Source organism: Malaclemys terrapin, chromosome 5, assembly GCF_027887155.1.
Source record: "Malaclemys terrapin pileata isolate rMalTer1 chromosome 5, rMalTer1.hap1, whole genome shotgun sequence".
Lineage (NCBI taxonomy): Eukaryota > Metazoa > Chordata > Testudines > Emydidae > Malaclemys > Malaclemys terrapin.
This window is the reverse complement of record NC_071509.1, coordinates 133,201,493-133,221,382: the sequence shown is the minus strand read 5'-3', so window position 1 is coordinate 133,221,382 and position 19,890 is coordinate 133,201,493. Positions and strand designations below refer to the sequence as shown.

Below are 19,890 nucleotides of genomic sequence, written 5' to 3'. Positions count from 1 at the left end.
CCTTGTGCTCCCAGGTAGCTAGGCCCTTCTCACTGCAGGGCTAGAGTGAGACTCTTCTAGCTCCTGGCCCCCAGCCCTCTTATCAGGGCCAGCTGGGCCCTAATTGAGCTGGCCACAGCTGTGGCTGCTTCCCCAATCAGCCTAGCTTGGCTGCTTTCACTCCTTTTCCAAGCCACAGCCCTCTCCAGGGCTGCTTTTAACCGGTTCTGCAGGAGTGGGGCAGCTACCCCACTACAGGGACATACAGAGACTCTGGCATGGTGGGGAGGGCATGAGGGACACACAGAGCCCTTGGCACCGTGTGTGAGAGGGAATGGGGGACAGAGAGCCCCTGGACTGGTGTGGGAGGAAAATGGGGGGCACACAGAACCCCTGGTATGATGTGTGGGGTGCAGGGAACCCCTGAAATGGAGGGGGATGGGAGGGTGGCACACGGGAAGCTTGTGGCAGGAATGGATGTGTGTGCAATGCACTAAGGCTAAAGAAAATGAAGTTAGTGGGGAAATAATGAAGCTCCATGTAAAACCTGGGGGTACTGCAGCATCCCCCACACCCCTAGCTCCCACGCCTATGCCTGGGGATGGATGTTTTTCTCCATGGTGATGCACTGGAGATGACCATTGGCTAAGAGGGAACGCAATACCACTTAGGAGGCCCTTTTGAAGTAAACAGCTTCTACCAACCAGCAGCATAATCCCATGGATAGGGCACCAGAAAGGGACTCAGGTCATCTGAGTTCTCCTGGCTGTGCCATTGACAAGCTGGGGGATCTTGATCAAGTCATTTCACGGCTCTGTGCCTCTGCTCTGCCATCTGCAGCAGATGATATGAAACAGTGTGATTTAATTATTAACCAGTCTAAGTTATTAACCAATCAGGATGTGTTTTCTATGTTAGCTGATCAATTGTAGCTGATATAATAATACTTGGTCAGTCATTGTGCTGTGAAAATAATATATATATAAAACAACTAAAATATACATAAAACTAAATATTTCCCCTGTCATACTGTTTAAATATGAATATCTAGGACTGTAAAGTAAATGAAACTATGAATTCACACGACTGCGGTTCTTTTGGATAATGTTGATCACCAATTTGGCTCCTGAACCACTGAGGTCTATTACTGCCTTAAACCCTCTGTTTCTTGCCCCCTTGTATCTGTTTCTGCATATTTCACGTATAACCCATTAGAGCCCTCTGCTGGAAATCTCTGTAACGGAGCAGGATTGTATAGTTTAGTCTCAAAATGCAAAGTCATGTTTTTTCTCTCTCTGTGGTCATAGATTTTGTGACTTACACTTTCTTTGTGTGTGTGTTTTTTTTTTTTTAATAGCCAGGCACCCAGGGGTGTCCTAGCCCTGGTAGCTGGGAAATACAATCCCAGCTTGAATTTCTCCAACCTCATGGCAGACGTGTTCCTCAACAGGAAATAAAATCTCTACGTAGATTTCTTGACATCAGGGGAAAGGAAGGCCAATGTTATGCTCATTAATTGAGTTGCTGAGGATGGAGGGCCAATGCAGGATGCCGGTATTGGAGAATAATCAAATAGGGTTTGATTTTCATAACTCACACAAGTAGGCACTCTAGAGGCACGAGGCATGTTAGATTATATTCTGCACCTTTTGATTCAGCAGATCTGGCTGTAGGCGGGCTCACCATATTTCTACGTACTTTCGGCAAATAAGTGTCACTTGCACCTGTGTTTTTTACATAGGTCTCTGCATTTTTGGCCTTCCAGGTACTTAATTCTGGAAGGCTATCCAAAAAGAAGTTTCCTTTCCTACTCTTTCGTTACTGGGTAGAACATAGAGTAGCAAAGCAACTGTGATTGGTGTTTAGACCCCGATGTAAGAAAGCACGAAACCACTGTTTAACTTTTGACTTCAGTGGGACTTACTTATGTGCAGCGGCAGCTCCAGGCACCAGTGCTCCAAGCGTGTGCCTGGGGCGGCAAGCCGCGGGGGGCGCCCTGTCGGTCTCTGGGAGGGCAGCAGTCAGGCTGCCTTTGGCGGCATGCCTGTGGGAGGTCCGCCAGTCCCGCGGATTCGGCTGCAATTCAGTGGTGGGTATGCCGAAGTCGTGGGACCAGCAGATCTCCCGCAGGCATGCCACCAAATCCGCGGGACTGGGGACCTCCCGCAGGCGCGCCGCCCAAGGCAGCCTGCCTGCCGTGCTTGGGGCGGCAAAAAAGCAAGAGCCGCCCGTGCTTATGTGTTTAAAATTAACTAGATAAGTGTTTTGCTGGACTGGGATATCTATGAGGAATAAATCCTCTGAAATTGCATTGGCTGAGGTTTTTTGGACACTATCCTGGTACGTATGTCCAAGGAATAATACATTTGTCCTGCATTTCTCATATCCTCTTGCAAGCTAAAAATGCATCTAGAGTTGTGTCCTTTTTGTGGAGTACGCGTCAGTAAAATGAGCAGTAGTGCTGGAACAATTTTTGTAGTGGGGGTGCTGAAGGCGGAAATCATGTATTTTTGGTCTGTCATTACTACTTCAAGCCAGGGGGTGCGGCAGCATCCCGAGTTCCAGCACCTATGAAAATGAGAGGCTTGTCATGTTACAGTTTTTCTGCTGAAGCATTGTCCAGATTAGCTGACTTGTTGCAGCCAGGCCGTGATAGTCGTTTCAGTGCACCAAGAGGTCAACCACATCACAAAAGAATGTTGCAACCCTTGCAACAGAATGGAAATGTGTGTATCATAAACATAAAGTGAAAAACTTTTTCACTTATATTAGTAAACTGTGTCAGGCTTAGATTACTTATTGCCTGAAGAATAGCTGTTCTCTCTTATATCCCGGCCCATGTGCAATGCAATTATGCAGCCATGCAAACAACCCCATAATTCTAGATTTTCAAAAAACGCGCTGCGTCATTTTGTTCCAGAAGCTAAGCTTTTATAGTTAAAAAAGTCTCTAACTCATTTGGTTATGAAAATAACCCTCAAAGTGTGCCTGAATCTTCAGTCAATCACAAGGAGGTGTGAACGGTCCTGTTCACTTCAATGGGGGTGTTAACACCGAGGCCTAATGATGACAATCTAAATGTCATCTTTAATTACATCAGTCCTATCATTTCAGCAGAAACGCCAAGCCAGTGGCCTTCCATTGTTGCTAGTACTATCAAAGGTTGCTGGGGTGGGGAATTCTAGCCCTCCTGCCCATAAATGTAAAATTCTCGCTTCCTCTGCCCCAATTCCAATTCTTCTGCTCCCAATTCCAAAAGCCTACGCTGCCACCTGGATACCAATAATCAAAGCTGCAACCTCCACCTTCCTGGGTCCCAAAAGCTCCAGTTGTCAAAACCTCCAGCTTTCTCCCAGCAACATCTATGACGTGGTTAATGCACTTTCAATGCCAAACTATGCAGTACATTCAACATTTGGGGACAATATAAAAAGAATTGAATTTCATATGAAAATAAATGACACAGAGCATCATGGATTGGACTGGGCATGCAGTGAGAAGGGGAAGGTTTAGAATAACAGTGCTGCATGGATCAGGTCCTTCTGGCACAATTTAAGTCTAATGTGCTGCTTAGGATATGGGGGTTTTGATAATATCTGGCATATATAAAATAACCATATATACAATCCATCCCTTGACTGGATGGAATCACAACTGCTCAACTGTGTCTCATAGATCCTATACTGCTAACAGTTGCTGTCCTTTCTCTACACTGATAGAAATCTGGAGTTTTAGAGCAAAAAGACCTGGATTCTCTGTCTCTTCCCAAGAAGTTCTGAGTGACCAGAGTGGCTGCATAACGACAAAGTTCCTAGGTGATTACAGATTTGTTGAAGTAATTTTAAGCAGGTTTATGCAAATAATCAGTGGACTAAAACCTTCCCCTTTTGCTAAAAGCCTTGGCTCATATTAGTTATGTTTGAGCACAGGTGTTTTATCCTGTATTTTATCTACTGCACCACTTTTGGAGGATGGCAGTATTCTGGCAAAGCAACAATTTGGGATGGAAGTTACGGCTTGCTTTTCAAACCCAGAATAATCTCTAATCTAAGCTATGGTGATATCCATTTGCCTACCAGAAGGCAAATCAAGCCCTTAGTTTAAAGCTATTCACTTCAAAATAAATAAATCCTAGAGTATATTAAGCAAATATCAGAGAAAGTTCTCACCTTCTTGAGAAAGGGATGAGATGATGTGACTTTGGTTATGCTACATGATTTTTTTCCATATATGTTCTCAATTACATTTGGATTTTTAAACTTAGAGCAGATCACAGAAAGCTGTTTCCTGATGGGGAGTTTTAAGAACAACCTGTTAATGAACTGTGCATTGTCAAAGGGTGTAACAGGGCAGCTGCCTCCTGAGTGCCCCTTGTGGCCAGGAGTGGCTCTGCAGCTCCTTGTCTCTCTTTCCCCTCTTCAGGGCTCCTTAAGAACTTCACGCAGTCTCTCGTGGCTGCCTGGGCCTGGTTTAAAAAGAAAAACACCTCAAGCAATCCCAAAATAAAGTCCATCACCGCATGATTATCTGACAAAGATTTTATAGAAAGTTCACTTCTTTTTTAAATTTGTCAGGTAATCATGTAGCAGGCTTTACATTTCCCTATATGCTACATAAGAACCCAGGTAATGACACCTGTGGCACATTCAAAATGGATATATATCTTATTCCAGCCGCCGTGAAATAGTCTCTCGTTTATCTTGTTTGTATGCATGTGATGTTGGTTTTCTTTCCATAATACTCACGATGTTATGGTAGTCTTTGGCTGAGACAGCCGAGGCTTGGACTGAATTCAAACCAGAAATGTGGGTAGCGTCAGAAAAGGAATTTGGTGGCTTTGATGCCCTTTTGAAAAAGAAGGGAATCATCCCAAATCTCTATTGATTCCAGATGCACATGAAATGGATTTTAGCAAAATATTTTATTTCTAAAAAAATTGTAGCCAAGTTTACTTCCCTTGAAAAACAGGCACAGCAATTCTGAGTATTATATACAAAGTCACTGAGAACTGCATCTATCAGCCACTCATCTTCAGTTTTCAACTCCAGGAAGCCCATGAATAGGTGCCCAGAACACCATGGATGCAACCTGCCAAATTATGAGCATGTTTTATCATTTTAACAAAGATATAATATTTTTATAGAATGACTGTAACAACCACTAATACAAACTTTCAGAAGTAAAAGAGTCGGGGGAGTATAAAAAACATCTTCACCCTGGCTGACATCTTAAAGTGTGACAGCGCACTACATGAAAATGACAGAGACGTGTCATGATAAAAATAGAATTACTGGTTTTATTGGTGTGCAGTTTTATGGCTAGTGATAAAGATAATGTGTATAAAATCAAGAGTTCAGCATTTAAAATATTGAAGACATTCTAAATAGTGCAATTGTTTCACAGTCAGTGACATGGCTTCTTGCTATTAACCGTATTGTATTAATATACACAAACTCTTTTTTGCATTCTGGGACACTCCAACGTGTACTTTTGCTTCATTCTTTTTTCTGTGATTATGAAAGCCCTCTTGCACGAATAAATGTGACACTGCACAGCTTTTCAACGTGAAACTCACAGATGGCATTGCTTTAAAGGCCAATTCAATAACAGACAAATCCTTGACCCTTCGAAATCAATGAGAGTGTTCCTGTTGACTGTACTGAGCCCAGGATTCAGCTCCAAGTGCCTCCACAGAAAAGCGCGCAGCATGATCATGCCATAAAACTCACAAGTCTCCTGGTAGTGTGACGGTATATTTACTCCAGCAGCTTCCTTTCTCAAACTAACAGTCTGTATATGGGATGAGTCAGTGTGGACAGAGAATGAAAGAGTAAAACAAACTATGAACAGCCTGGCCCTTGGAGATACATCATGGCTGAGAATTCCGCATGGGTTATATGCATTATCTCTGCTTTTCCTATTTGCGCAGTCTGCCAGATGAGCTGTAATGCAAACATTGCAACAAATCACAACATATACAATATAGAGAGATCATAGAATCATAGGACTGGAAGGGACCTCTAGAGGTCATCTAGTCCAGTCCCCTGCACTCAGACTAAGTATTATCTAGACCATCCCTGAGAGGTGTTTGTCCAACCAGCTCTTAAAAATCTCCAATGATGGAGATTCCACAACCTCTCTATGCAATTTACTCCAGTGCTTAACCACCCTGACAGTTAGGAAGTTTTTCCTAAAGTCCAACCTAAACCGCCCTTGCTGCAGTTTAAGCCCTTGTCCTATCCTCAGAGGTTAAGAAGAACAATTTTTCTCCCTTCTCCTTGTAACAACCTTTTATGTCCCTTCTCAGTCTTCTCTTCTCCAGACTAAACAAACCCAATTTTTTCAATCTTCCCTCATAGGCCATGTTTTCTAGACCTTTAATCATTTTTGTTGCTCTTCTCTGGACTTTCTCCAATTTGTCCACATCCTTCCTGAAATGTGGTGCCCAGAACTGGACACAATACTCCAGTTGAGGCCTAATCAGCACAGAGTAGAGCGGAAGAATTACTTCTTGTGTCTTGCTTACAACACTCCTGCTAATAGATCCCAGAATGATGTTCACTTTTTTTTGCAACAGTGTTACACTGCTGACTCATATTTAGCTTGGGGTTCAATATGACCCCCAGATCCCTTTCCGCAGTACTTCAATACTGCCAAAATGCCATGTCTAGCAAACAGATTTTGGTACGTAGAGGAAATATTGTCTTCCGGTTCCTATTGACTGCTTGGCAGAACTTAAGTGCATTTTTGTTTGTGCAAATGAGAAGTTATCAGAAACAATTCTAAATACAGTTTGCACAACCAGATACATTAATTAGCTCTCATGCCTGTTATTCATACCCACATGCAAGTGAAGCCTTGTCCTAGTGACCCTTCTTTGGCCAAGTCTCTGCGGCAGGCCAGACAATATACAACAGAGGAATGCGAGGCTCTCCCTTTGCGGTGCGTCAGCTCCTGTTAATTTAGGAGAGACCAGAGCCCAAACCTTTAGCCTGGGTCTCTCACATGGCAGAGCAGAACACTAACCAGAAGAACACTGGCTTACTCATGTACATTGGTAACATGCTGCATATCACTGGAATATTTTTAAGATTGATGGATGTGCCCTGTTTCTGCTGAATTCAAAGACTTCTGCTAATCCCCGGCTTTCTAGATTCCTGGAATTGTATTGCTCAAATGGGCCTTCAGATAATGAGCACTGAAGATCACAGAAGCGTTTACACTGAAAGGAATCTAGGGATTATTTCTCTTCAGAAGATCTGTGGCAACCCGCCCTTTGGCAGAATAGTTCCAGTAACAAGATCATTTCGACAGCTACCTGCGTAAAATCCTCTTAATGATCATCTTCACCCATTTGGCCTCGGGATCCAAACAGATTTGCTGGCTCGTCTTCAGTGTCGCACTGGAAGGGATTGAACAATTTGTTTAAAATAATCTTAACGCTTTGAGAGAGTCTAGAAAAAACAGCGGCCTCTAGGCTAACTCCTGCTCTCACTCGTACTCTTCCACCTGCCAGTGATGTTACCGGAGCGGCAAAGCCGGAGCTGAGTGCCAAATTTGGCCCTGGTAGTTAATTGTCAATACGCTCCCTTTGAAAACGCACACTTTGGTCATGTGAAACTTAGACTTACTGACACGTAGAGACTGATTCTGATCTCATTGGCTCTGATTAGTCCCCAGTGTAACTCCATCGACTTTAGTGCTGTTAGTCCTGCTTTACACCAGGGTAAGTGAGAGCACAAGGAGGCCCTTATACTTTAATATATAAAAAAGCCCCTCACAGGAATGGATGTTTCTTATGTGCTAACGTATGGTGCCAATATTGGTGCACGCCTGACTTTGAAAATCTGGCCCTAAGTCTGTACAATTTTAAAAAAAATTCATTTTGCATTCCAACTGTGTAAATTATATATAATGAAAGTCTATTTAGCTATGGCCTTTCCTTTGGTGTTTCCATTCCTCTCTAAAAACTACCCTAACGGTCAGATACTTCCCAAAATAACTTCAGGCAGTTCCCATTGACTACAAGGAGAGCTCTGCTAAAGCTCAAGGGGTAACCTGTGGCTCTGGACGTTTTGCTTGATCACTTCAAGTAGTTTTGAAATCTTAGTATCTCTTGCTGGGTAGGGCACAGGGGACTACCCCTTTAAGGACCAATCTGGCACTTACAGCTGAAGCAAGCCTGCGAGCAATCCAGGATCCCCTGTGGGTGGGCAACTTCAAAAGGAAAGGGAAACTGGGTTGGACTAGAAGCGGTGCAGGCTGTTATGGGCTGTGGTCTCTCTCAGACTAGCCTGGCCAAGGCCACAGACCTTTGTTTTGCTGATTCACTTTGGGAACCCTGAACCAGGACTCTGAGGTAAAGACCTTATGAACTTCTGTTCACACTGCTCCTTCCCTGAGGCTGACGTAAGGGGAAGATATGTGTTTTGTTAGCTTGTTTTAGCTTCCCTCTGGGTTGGATTCTTTCCACCATGTAACATATAGCTACCCTGTAATTAGAATAGCCCTGTGTTAAAATCACTGGCGAATACAAAGGCGAACTGCCTGGGTTTGGTTTCGTGCACCAGAAGGAAACCTCAGGCTACATGTGTCTACATGTACCTTGACAGTGTGGGTGTCAACGCTTTGGGTAGCACTATCTGTGGCCCACACACATGGAATTTGATGTGCTGGGGCTGGTGACCAGCTGTGAGGTCTGGATCAACCGTTTCCCTCACCACCTCAGCCAGTGAGGGTTCTGTTGGAAGGATTTGGTAGCCAGTGGCTACATCAGCCTGTCAGCAGATAGCTTCTGTGCTACAGAAGAGTTGTCCGTGGTGGGGATGTAGGCTGGGGAGTCCTGGCGGTGTTAGCGAGCAGGGAAGGCTCTGGTAGGGTGACTCCATAAGAGCCATGCTATCAAGGAACCGGAGGGAGACTCGGAACTGCAACAAAGGGATTGGGCCTCTGTGCTGATCCTGGCCTGTGGAGGATTCACCCAGGGCTACCAAATCTGGAGTGTGACCAATCAAAGTCTTGCAAGAGCAGAGAGTTGCCATGCAGGGCTCCTAACTATGCAGAGGGAACAGCGGTGCAAGTACGGTGTATGGTCTGGTATGCTGTACCAGTAAGGTATTTATAGCTGATAAGCATACTGGAAGGACACAGGAGGAGCCCACCCCCAGCCCTTCCATGCAGCTGTGTCTCCTGAGTCCTCCTGCCTGGGGTCTATACAGCAGAAGTCTTTGGTGCAGTGGGAGGAGGACAGAACTCCCTCCCACCCCCACAAGGTAATGTGGGATGGATGTGGATCATGGGGAGGGGACAGGGAGAGCGTGGGGGCCCCAGGAAGGTGTCATGTGGTGGGTCACATGGGGAGGTCACCTCCTTCCCCCTTTTGTGTCTCTCCCATGAGTGCAGCATTCCGGCAAGAAATGATTTCTACTTGCACCACTGAGAGGGAAATGCCACATGGCAGGTGCCCTGCTCAGCTATACAGGAGCGGGGCTCTGCTCTTGTGGGATTTAGGAGCTCTGCATGTTAGGTGCCTACTCCTCCTCCACAACAGTGTATTTGTCCTGCAGGTGCCCCACTACTCCAGCCTGTGGTGGAGCTTCTAAAACGATGGATGAGCAAACCAAATAGCTCAGAAACGGTAAGAGAACAGTCTTCTGGGGATAAAGTGAGGGTTTCCATTCCCCAATGCTGTCAATCTTGCAGCTTTCACAAGCACTCCATTCGGATGGCTACTGGCTTGTGAAATCCTGTGGTTTCAACTTACATCACTTCCACGGTGCCACACTGTGGGCCTTTGGGGATGATTTCCACATGTACCAAGTGCTTTGGTGATATCAAGCCCGAGACAGTCTGGAGACAGTGACACCGCAACTCTCCACCCAGAAGTGACTCTGTGAGGGAAGGAAAGTGAGGGGCATCACTGAGTGAGGAACTGAACTAAGTTAATGCTCCAAAAAAAGTGTATGGAAGGGAGAAAAACACATTGCAGGGTTTAAGCCACTTTCACTAATGGGGATTAGGATAAGACCTTCTTAGGATGCACATTCTACTAGATCTGCCAGCTGTAGGGTTTGTGCATCTGACACTGTCCGAGACAGGATACGATCTATCTTAGGTACTTATTTGGCCCCGGCTACCACAGTACCTCACAATCTGTGATGGCTTTTTCCACACAACACCCCGGTGAGGTAGAGCAGCCCCATTATCCCCATTGTACAGATGGGACCTGAGGCACAGAAAGACTAAGTGACTAGCCTGAGGTGGAGGCCTGAGACCTCATCAAACCCTCCCACCCCCCATATTAAACCAGCCTTGGGTGAAACTCAGGGAGTTAGTTCGCCACTAAAATTGAAAAAAGGAATGTTCTGCTGCTGATAAAGCACCCCCTCCTCAGGAATGTCCCTAAGGGGAGTTATAACCACCAAGGTTGTAAAAATGCTGGGAAACTAGGGAAGATACAGCAAGACTCAACAAATGGTAAGATAAGCTCTGAGCAGCATTTTTTTGCTGACCATCTGCACAAACAGAGAAGGTCACAACTAAGTTACAATTTGGGCATGAAAGATAAAATGTAAAGAACTTGGGAAGAAAGGAGGACACGTAGGTGCCAGTGCGTAATTGGTCACAATTTTTGTTATTTAGGAGTGTGGGATCATGGGATAGGTTTAGTACATTTGAAGGAGGGAGTTAGTTTTATCTATATAATGTAAATGAAAACCCAATGCTCTTTGGGAACCATTTCCAGATTGCAGTTCAACATCAAGCTGCTGGAACTCTGGCCCTTCTGCATGACCGTGAGGTGCAGAGGCATCGCTGGGAACCCCCAGACAGATGAATTCTGACTGGCCATTGGGTGAAATGTGTCTGTATATTGGGAGTGGTGAGCATAAGAGATTTGCTTGATCTATGTATTCTGTGTGTGTTGCTAATCAATAGAGGTTTAGAGCACAAGTGTAAGGCTCTTTCACTGGGAGAAGGTTCTGGAGGGAACCCTGAGGGAAAGGGCAGGTACTTAAAGTGACCAGGTTTCTTCCTGAGCCCCATGGGTAAGGATAGGTGGCTTTAAACCCTGAGCCCTCACAAGGGAAAGGGTGGAGGTGCCTACATTGAGGGGGTCATGCCTTGAGCCCTTGGTAGGGTATAGGCAGGGTGCCTTAAATTGAGCAGGTAACAGACATTACACCAGAAGTCTCTGGGCTAGCAGGGACTTGACCCCCGGTCTTTCAGTTCCAAGACCAGCATTGTGTTCAACGAACCACAGCTCTGAGCCACAGCCGTTTCTATGTTGTGCCTATGAACAAAGATACACTACTTCTGCCACCTTTAAACACCCATCATTTGAACAAATGACATGTCTTTGACACAAAGGAAAGGAAAGGGAAGGCTGAGAGGGCTTGATGCTGCATAGTGCAGCGACAGAGGCTTGGGAGTACAAGCTGTAAGCAAAAGGACGAGCGTGCCCGAGAGCACGCAGGAACAAGCATGCTGTTACACAGCTGCCCAGTTACTCGTGGCTGGCAATTGGAGGGCAGCCCGAGTGAGGCGTGTGTAGGGAAGTGCAGCACGTTTGCATGCGGAGGTTTCAAGGGGCTGGAGACTGACTACCCTGCTGTACTTCAACCTCCTCCTCCAGCTCCCGGCGGTCTGGCACACAGCAGCCTTCCACGCCCTGCTCTACCTCCTCCCCTCACAAGCACAGGGTGACAATCCAGAGGCTTGTATAAAAAGGAGAGTTAAATAAGGCCGCTCAGACTTATATTTGTATTTATCAGCTCATGTTCTCTGATACAAGACACAAAGCTCAGAATCATCCGTGTAGGATCCCAGCCAGTAAGGGCCATGCGGTACCCGCTCTTAGCAGAACCTGCAAGTCCAATAAGATGGAGGAGCCAGGAAGTCCAATAAGATTCCCCTTGTGTGGCATGACCAATAGCTGCCCCCCTCAGGAGAGAGGAGCTGGGTGAGTGGGACACTGATGAAGCAAGGAAAGCAAACTCTTACTGTACCGTGTGCTAGTTCCTCCATGGTGCTGTCCAGCCCCCTGTTCCCCTTCACAGATCCCTAGGAGACAATACTGCCATAGACTCCTCTGTCCACGCCTGACCAATAGCTCCCTGTTTGCAGTGTTGCTCCCATGATATTAGAGAGACAAGGTGGTGAGATTTTCACTGGACCAACTTCGGCTAACGAAAGAGACAAGCTTTCAAGCTGCACCGAGCTCTTCTTCTACCTCCCTGGCTGAGAGCAGCACAGGAGCGAGGCAGAAACGAATGCTGCTAGAAGCCTAGTTAATTTTTGGTGCAAACATCCACTCGACTAGCCAGCAGCACACAGCAGCTGCTCCATGGTGCTACACTTGATCTGTCCCCATGGAGTTCCCACGTCAGCCGAGGGTCTTCCGGAGACTTAACAGAAGAGATGGGGACTACTCTGTGTTAGTTCTGCTCTTCTCTCTCCCCCACCGGTGAGGCTTTCCTGTCCTAGTTTTCGTTGATTTGCTCACCACTACACATCACAAGGGAACAGAGTGTAGGACCCTAAAAGACTGGAGTGAATCCGCTGAAATAACTGTCAGAAAACAGACTTGCAAATCAGCTCCCCCCTTTAATAACCAGCCAACAGCTGAGTTTGAGGTTCTGTGTCTCTCCTGGAGTGGTCGACATCATGGACACTTCAAGCAGGGGAAAGACTTGGAGTACCTGAAATGCAGCACACTACCCTGTTCCTGTACTGAGGGTCTGATTCGGATCTCACTTTCATCTGTGTAAATCAGGCATCACGTCACCAAAGGCAGTGGAGTTCCATCCGTTTAAAACTGGTCTGGGATTAGAAGTGAAGCCATAGCTGGAATTGTCTTAAACTCTGCATGCGTTCTGTGTGATTTGTTCTCTTAAACAGTGTGTGTGCTGAGTTTAAAGCCGTTCAGTAATTCCATACACCTTTACATTACAACACTATTTTTTTCTGCAAATACTGTAAAAGGCATTAACAAGGGAAAAGGTTAAAAGCACTTTGAATTGCTTACCTTGACAGACGCCTGTGAGAGTAAGCAGCAGGAGGGAGAATGTGATCTTGTTGTCCATGGCTGCTTCGCTGGTTTGTTTCTTGCCTTGCTGGTGGTGAACAGCTACTTAAAATCAGCTCTGTGGCAACTACAGACCCATGTGGTAGCAGTGACGCTTTTATACTGTGTGGTGTGTGAGGGAGGATCTTAGATGAGACCGAGATTACAGAGTTTTTACAAACTAACAACCCCAAGTAACTTGGATTTATTCTGCTTGCTTTAATTCCTTCCTGGCGCTAAGAAAACAGTAAAATGAGATGATGAAAGAGAACGAGCTTTGTGCTGCCTTGTTCACCAGCTGCTGAATTTCAGAGGCCCAAACTCCGCTCACTCTTGGTTCATTGATGTAATACAGCAGTAACCGCAGTCAAATCTGTGGCGTTGCACACGCTGATGGATAGCTGGGGTATGTGACAGGATAATGAGACCTGCTGATTGAAGTGGAGTAGATGCGATGCAAGACAATGACAGGGGAATAAAAAGTAAATGGTAACACTACCCAAAATCTGTCTTTTCCCCCTAATACAGTGGCATGTCACTGCAGTGAATTAAAACAGTTTAAGAACTTGTCATCTTCTGCACTTGATGACCTGTTTTGCTTTTCAGTGGTGCAGTAATAAGTAGAACACACCTAAAATAAGACATAAGTGAATTGAATTGAATTAAATAAGATGGATGAGTTGCCTAATTATCAGACTAAGGCCATGACCCTGCTAAGACTTAAGCATGTACATAACTATATGCACTGTGATTAGTCCCAGTGGACTTTGTGGAACTACTCCCGGTGCAAATTTAAACATGTGCATGATCAGGGTATAGAATCACAGCAATGTCGGGTTAGAAGGGAGCTCAAGAAGTGATCTAGTCCAGCCTGCTATGCTGAGATACGTATGTCATCAAGTAAACCGAGACCCTCCCTGACAGGTGTTTAACCTGTTCTTAAAAACCTCCAGTGACTGGGATCGTAATAAATAATAGCATTAATTGATACCTCACTCCTATGAAGTGATTTTCATCTGCATTTTCTTCTCAAAGCACTTACAAAGGAGTTTAGAATCATCATCCCCATTTCACAGATAGTGAAACTGAGGCACAGAGAGGTGATGTGACAAGCACAAGGTCATCCACAAGTCTTGTGGAAGAGCCAAGACTAGAACCCAGAGCTTCAGAGGCTTAGTCTGGTGTTCTAGCCAATAGGCCAGTGTCTCTTATGAGCATTGGGTTAGCACCTGGGGAGCCCCATTGTTCTTGGTGCTCCACAACCATAGATCAGAGAAAAGGGCCCAGCCCCAAAGAGCTTACGCTCCAAGTATAAGACGAGAGATAACAGGTGGATCATAGTAACTATTACTAATAAATAACAGTAATGATGTCAATGGGCGCTGTGGGTTTTCAACCCCTCTGAACATCAGGCCCTGGTGCAACAGAGCATGTATGCATGTACGTACATTTGAGTGTGTAGGTCAACCTTTCCTCCCAAATGGGGAATTTTACCACTCACTCAATGATCACAGTGATCTAGGGGCGGGGAGTCAGATAAGCAACATGAATTCTTGCACCAGGGTTGGGACCAGAAAGATTCTTGGCTATGATGGGAATCAGTTTAGGAAAAGAAGGCCTAGCAAAGACACATGTTTATATATAAAAATATTTTTCAGGGCCTCTGGAAACTCTAGGTGTAAAAATGTCAATGTTTTTTAGTCCAGACATTGTTTTAAGAGGGTAACATCCCTCCATCTGGCTACCTCTTTACTGAATTCTATAAGGACTATTTTCAGAAGGAAGTGTTAGACCTATCGGCATAGTACATAATGCATGGACCTTTTTTTTTTTGTGGGCAGAAAAACCATTTGCTGCTTGTTTATGGATTTTGAGTTCTATCAAAATACATGAAAGGAAATGGGAGTCTTGCTGTTTTATTACATATAAGAGAGACCACATGATAGTATGGTACAGAAACCTTTATCAGCATGAGTGTGGGATGGTCACGCTGCATTGCAAATCAGTGCCAGTAAATCCTCTAGACTCCACCACCATGCAGTCTTGGACACAAATGCAGGAAAAATGAACTAATGCGGAGAGGGTTGGTCCTCGCTCATTCTGTGTATCCCTGCACTGAAGAGCTAGCCTGCCTTGCGCACTGTATATCCAACTTCTCAGGATTGATCAGAGGAAAATTCTAACTGGGGTTCGAAGTTTCTTGAAGTGATGTAAATTAGCGTTTCTATAAATAACATGATTTTAAGGTCAAACACTTAGAAAGCTCCTAAGGTTACAAGTAAATGCTCACTCCTTTCGAGGGGGTACTCCCCTTTTCCCAGTGAGATATGGTTCACATTTCTAGCTCTGATTGGTAAAATGCTTATTGTACCTTAAACCTGTCCCAGGTGCAAGAATTCATGTTGCTTATCTGACCCCTTGCCCCAAGACAACTGTGATCATTGAGTGAGTGGTATACATTCCCCATTTGGGAGGAAAGGCTGTGACAATGCGGTTCTGGCGGAACCCAGCTGAGAGTGCCAACTCAGGACAAATTGCTAAAACAGGGCAGTTACAGCCCAAGGCTGGGGTTTTTCCACCTCTAAGGCAAACCAAACCAGCCAGACTAGGGGGACTTCGGTCTCATCCCACTGGCTAACCGCAAGTCTCACAAGCAATCTCCTTAGACACTCCAGTTTCCCAGTATTACCACCAGTGCCACACGTTATGGGGACAAATGGTTATGAAAACCAATACCCCAGTAAAAGAAAAAAGTTCTCCTGATCCCAAAGGACCAAGCCCCAGACTCAGGTCAATATACACGTCAGATCTTACCCACAAATCACGCTGTTGCCAATCCTTTAGAATCTAAAATCTAAAGGTTTATTCATAAAAGGAAAAAGATAGAGATGAGAGTTAGAATTGGTTAAATGGAATCAATTACATACAGTAATGGCAAAGTTCTTGGTTTAGGCTTGCAGCAGCGATGGAATAAACTGCAGGTTCAAATCAAGTCTCTGGAATACATCCCCAGCTGGGATGGGTCCTCAGTCCTTTGTTCAGAGCTTCAGCTTGTAGCAGAGTTCCTCCAGAGGTAAGAAGCAGGATTGAAAACAAGATGGAGGAGAGGCATCAGCCTTATATAGTCTTTTCCAGGTGTAAGAACACCTCTTTGTTCTTACTGTGGAAAATTACAGCAAAATGGAGTCTGGAGTCACATGGGCCAGTCCCTGCATACTCTGCTGAGTTACAAGGCGTACCTGCCTTCTCTCAATGGGTCCATTGTATAGCTGATGGTCCTTAATGGGCCATCAAGCAGGCTAGGCAGAGCTAATCTCAGCTTGTCTGGGATGTCACCCAGAAGCATAGCATAAGTTTGCCATACAGACAGTATAGAGCCAACACTCATAACTTCAACCACAAAACTGATACACACACACAGACAGCACAATCATAACCAGTAAACCATAACCTTGTCCTAGACACCCCATTTGACCCCCTTTACACAAGATTTGGGTGCCACTACAGGACCTTGGTTGCAACAATGATCTATATGGTCCCAGTTTATGTCAATAACGTCACACCCCCAACGCAAAATTGATGCAGGAAGGGATGACACAAACATCACTGACTGCATCCCAAGAGCTCCCCATCCTGGGTTCTGTCTCACTACAGCTAGTATTGGGTTAGAAGCCATACCAGTGTATAACAGAAATGGTTTATCAAAATCATGTTCAACCACATGATTGAACCTCTTTACAAACTCAAGGTAAAACTTAGTTAGAACAATAGTGGATTGGATCTGCTCTGGCAGCATGGTTCCTGTATGTGTCATGTGATCTTGCCAAGAGCTAAAGAAAACTTTATCCATACAAGCTCGGGCAAATGTTTGGAACCCCATTAACATCGAATAAATGCAGATATTAATGTTCTTCATAGTACAGGAATCTTGGCATTTAGCCATGAAAGCAATATGGTAGTGTGCCTCAGTCTTCCTTTTCATACAGCACATTAGGTCTGGAATGTCTTTTCCCCTGCGAAAAGTTCCCATATTGTTTATAGGCATGAACTGTGAAACACCAGTGTAACAAGGCCTTTTAACATAATGTGTGTTTTCATGTATTCCTTTTAACACGTTCAAGGGATTCTCCAAAAGATTAGGCACATTGTACATTTTTACAGTTTGTGGCAATAGCAACACATTCATTACAAAATTTAGCAATAACAACAAGTTCATTGCAAGTGTCCATCTCCAATCATGTTTGTCATGCCACACCTTTGGCTCAATACCATTGGAGTTTGGGCATTTTAGGGTTAACCTGTGGCTTCCCTTTGCCAAATTCAGTTTTCTCTTTCCTCCTTGTTCTGCAGGATCAAACCCTGATTTCTCTTGCTTAACAGAATTCACTGGCTGATGGGGTGGGCCCTCTGTGCTAACAGCTATTAGCAAGTCCTCCCTTTCCCAGCCAGGCAAGTAATTTGCACTACCCCAGACCAGAGCCAGTCCATCAGTTTTCATATTCGTAACTGCTATCATTTCCAAGGCTGGACTCTGTCTTAAAGAGATACCCCACAAATCCAAAGAGTCTGCGGGTGAGAGTTTGCTTGCTCTCCCCTGCATCCTCCAGCATTTAGCCATAAAACTGCTCTGACACATCAGTAACCAAATCTGTTCTCAAACCCTGAAGCACAAACTGCTCATTTAAAGAATCAGAAAGGAGACATTCCTGTTTCAACACCATTGTCTCCCCAACAAGTTGGCCCCACACAGCCACTTGGTTATAGGGCTGCCTCAATTCCTTAACAACTTTTACTTCCTCTGAGACCTTCTCAAAGCTACCCACACTGGATCTTTTAAAAGGAAAGTCAGTGGATCCATTCACAACAGACAATTTTTGGCTGCTAGGAACTGAAACTTCCTTGATTAACAGGTTTCAGAGTAGCAGCCGTGTTAGTCTGTATCCGCAAAAAGAAGAACAGGAGTACTTGTGGCACCTTAGAGACTAACAAATTTATTAGAGCATAAGCTTTCGTGGACTACAGCCCACTTCTTCGGATGCATATAGAATGGAACATATATTGAGGAGATATATATACACACACAACTATTTCACATTTGGGGACAATATATACCTTCAAGTCAGCGGCACTGCTATGGGTACCCGCATGGCCCCACAATATGCCAACATTTTTATGGCTGACTTAAAACAACGCTTCCTTAGCTCTCGTCCCCTAACGCCCCTACTCTACTTGCGCTATATTGATGACATCTTCATCATCTGGACCCATGGAAAAGAAGCCCTTGAGGAATTTCACCATGATTTCAATAATTTCCATCCCACCATCAACCTCAGCCTAGATCAATCCACACAAGCGGTCCATTTCCTGGACACTACTGTGCTAATAAGTGATGGTCACATAAATACCACCCTATACCGGAAACCTACTGACCGCTACACTTACCTACATGCCTCCAGCTTCCATCCAGGACACACCACACGATCCATTGTCTACAGCCAAGCTCTAAGATATAACCGCATTTGCTCCAATCCCTCGGATAGAGACAAGCACCTACAAGATCTCTATCAAGCATTCTTAAAACTACAATACCCACCTGCTGAAGTGAAAAAACAGATTGACAGAGCCAGACGAGTACCCAGAAGTCACCTCCTACAAGACAGGCCCAACAAAGAAAATAACAGAACACCACTAGCTGTCACCTTCAGCCCCCAACTAAAACCTCTCCAGCGCATCATCAGAGATCTACAACCTATCCTGAAAGATGATCCTTTACTCTCACAGATCTTGGGAGACAGACCTGTCCTCGCTTACAGACAACCCCCCAACCTAAAGCAAATACTCACCAGCAACCACACATCACTGAACAAAACCACTAACCCAGGAACCTATCCTTGTAACAAACCCCGATGCCAACTCTGTCCACATATCTATTCAAGTGACATCATCATAGGACCTAATCACATCAGCCATACCATCAGGGGCTCGTTCACCTGCACATCTACCAATGTGATATATGCCATCATGTGCCAGCAATGCCCCTCTGCCATGTACATTGGCCAAACCGGACAGTCTCTACGCAAAAGAATTAATGGACACAAATCTGACATCAGGAATCAAAATACTCAAAAACCAGTGGGAGAACACTTTAACCTGTCTGGTCATTCAGTGACAGACCTGCAGGTGGCTATCTTACAACAGAAAAACTTCAAAAACAGACTCCAACGAGAGACTGCTGAGCTAGAATTGATATGCAAACTAGACACAATCAACTCCGGTTTGAATAAGGACTGGGAATGGCTGAGCCATTACAAACATTGAATCTATCTCCCCTTGTAAGTATTCTCACACTTCTTAACTGTCTGTACTGGGCTAGCTTGATTATCACTTCAAAAGTTTTTTTTCTCTTAATTAATTGGCCTCTCAGAGTTGGTAAGACAACTCCCACCTGTTCATGCTCTCTCTATGTGTGTATATATATCTCCTCAATATATGTTCCATTCTATATGCATCCGAAGAAGTGGGCTGTAGTCCACGAAAGCTTATGCTCTAATAAATTTGTTAGTCTCTAAGGTGCCACAAGTACTCCTGTTCTTTTTTCCTTGATTAAATCACTCTCACACCCTTCAGTTGCAGGGAACTGCTTGCCCAGATTACCATGAGGATTCCTTTCTCCAGGAGCTTTTCTAAGCAGCAATTCACCCTTCACAGAAATTCTGCCCTTACCCTCTTCACCTAGGGCTTGCTCTAAAGGAACACTCTGTCTGGGTCTTACTTGCATTCAGGATCACCTTTGGCCCATCAGGCAGATCTCTACACAATCCCCTTTTAAGCAAACCCATAGACTTCCT

The 19,890-nt window shown here is 44.9% G+C and overlaps 1 protein-coding gene across 1 annotated transcript; it reads right to left on the bottom strand.

The window, feature by feature from the left end:
* Positions 1-5,268: 5,268 nt before the first annotated feature.
* On the bottom strand, positions 5,269-13,110 carry LOC128838565 (alveolar macrophage chemotactic factor-like). Its single transcript, XM_054030856.1, has 4 exons — positions 13,004-13,110; positions 9,743-9,869; positions 7,298-7,381; positions 5,269-5,921 (listed from the first exon to the last, which is right to left on the bottom strand). Exons 1-4 carry the CDS (start codon positions 13,059-13,061, stop codon positions 5,897-5,899), a joined length of 294 nt encoding a protein of 97 aa, XP_053886831.1. The 5' UTR covers positions 13,062-13,110; the 3' UTR covers positions 5,269-5,896.
* Positions 13,111-19,890: the final 6,780 nt, after the last annotated feature.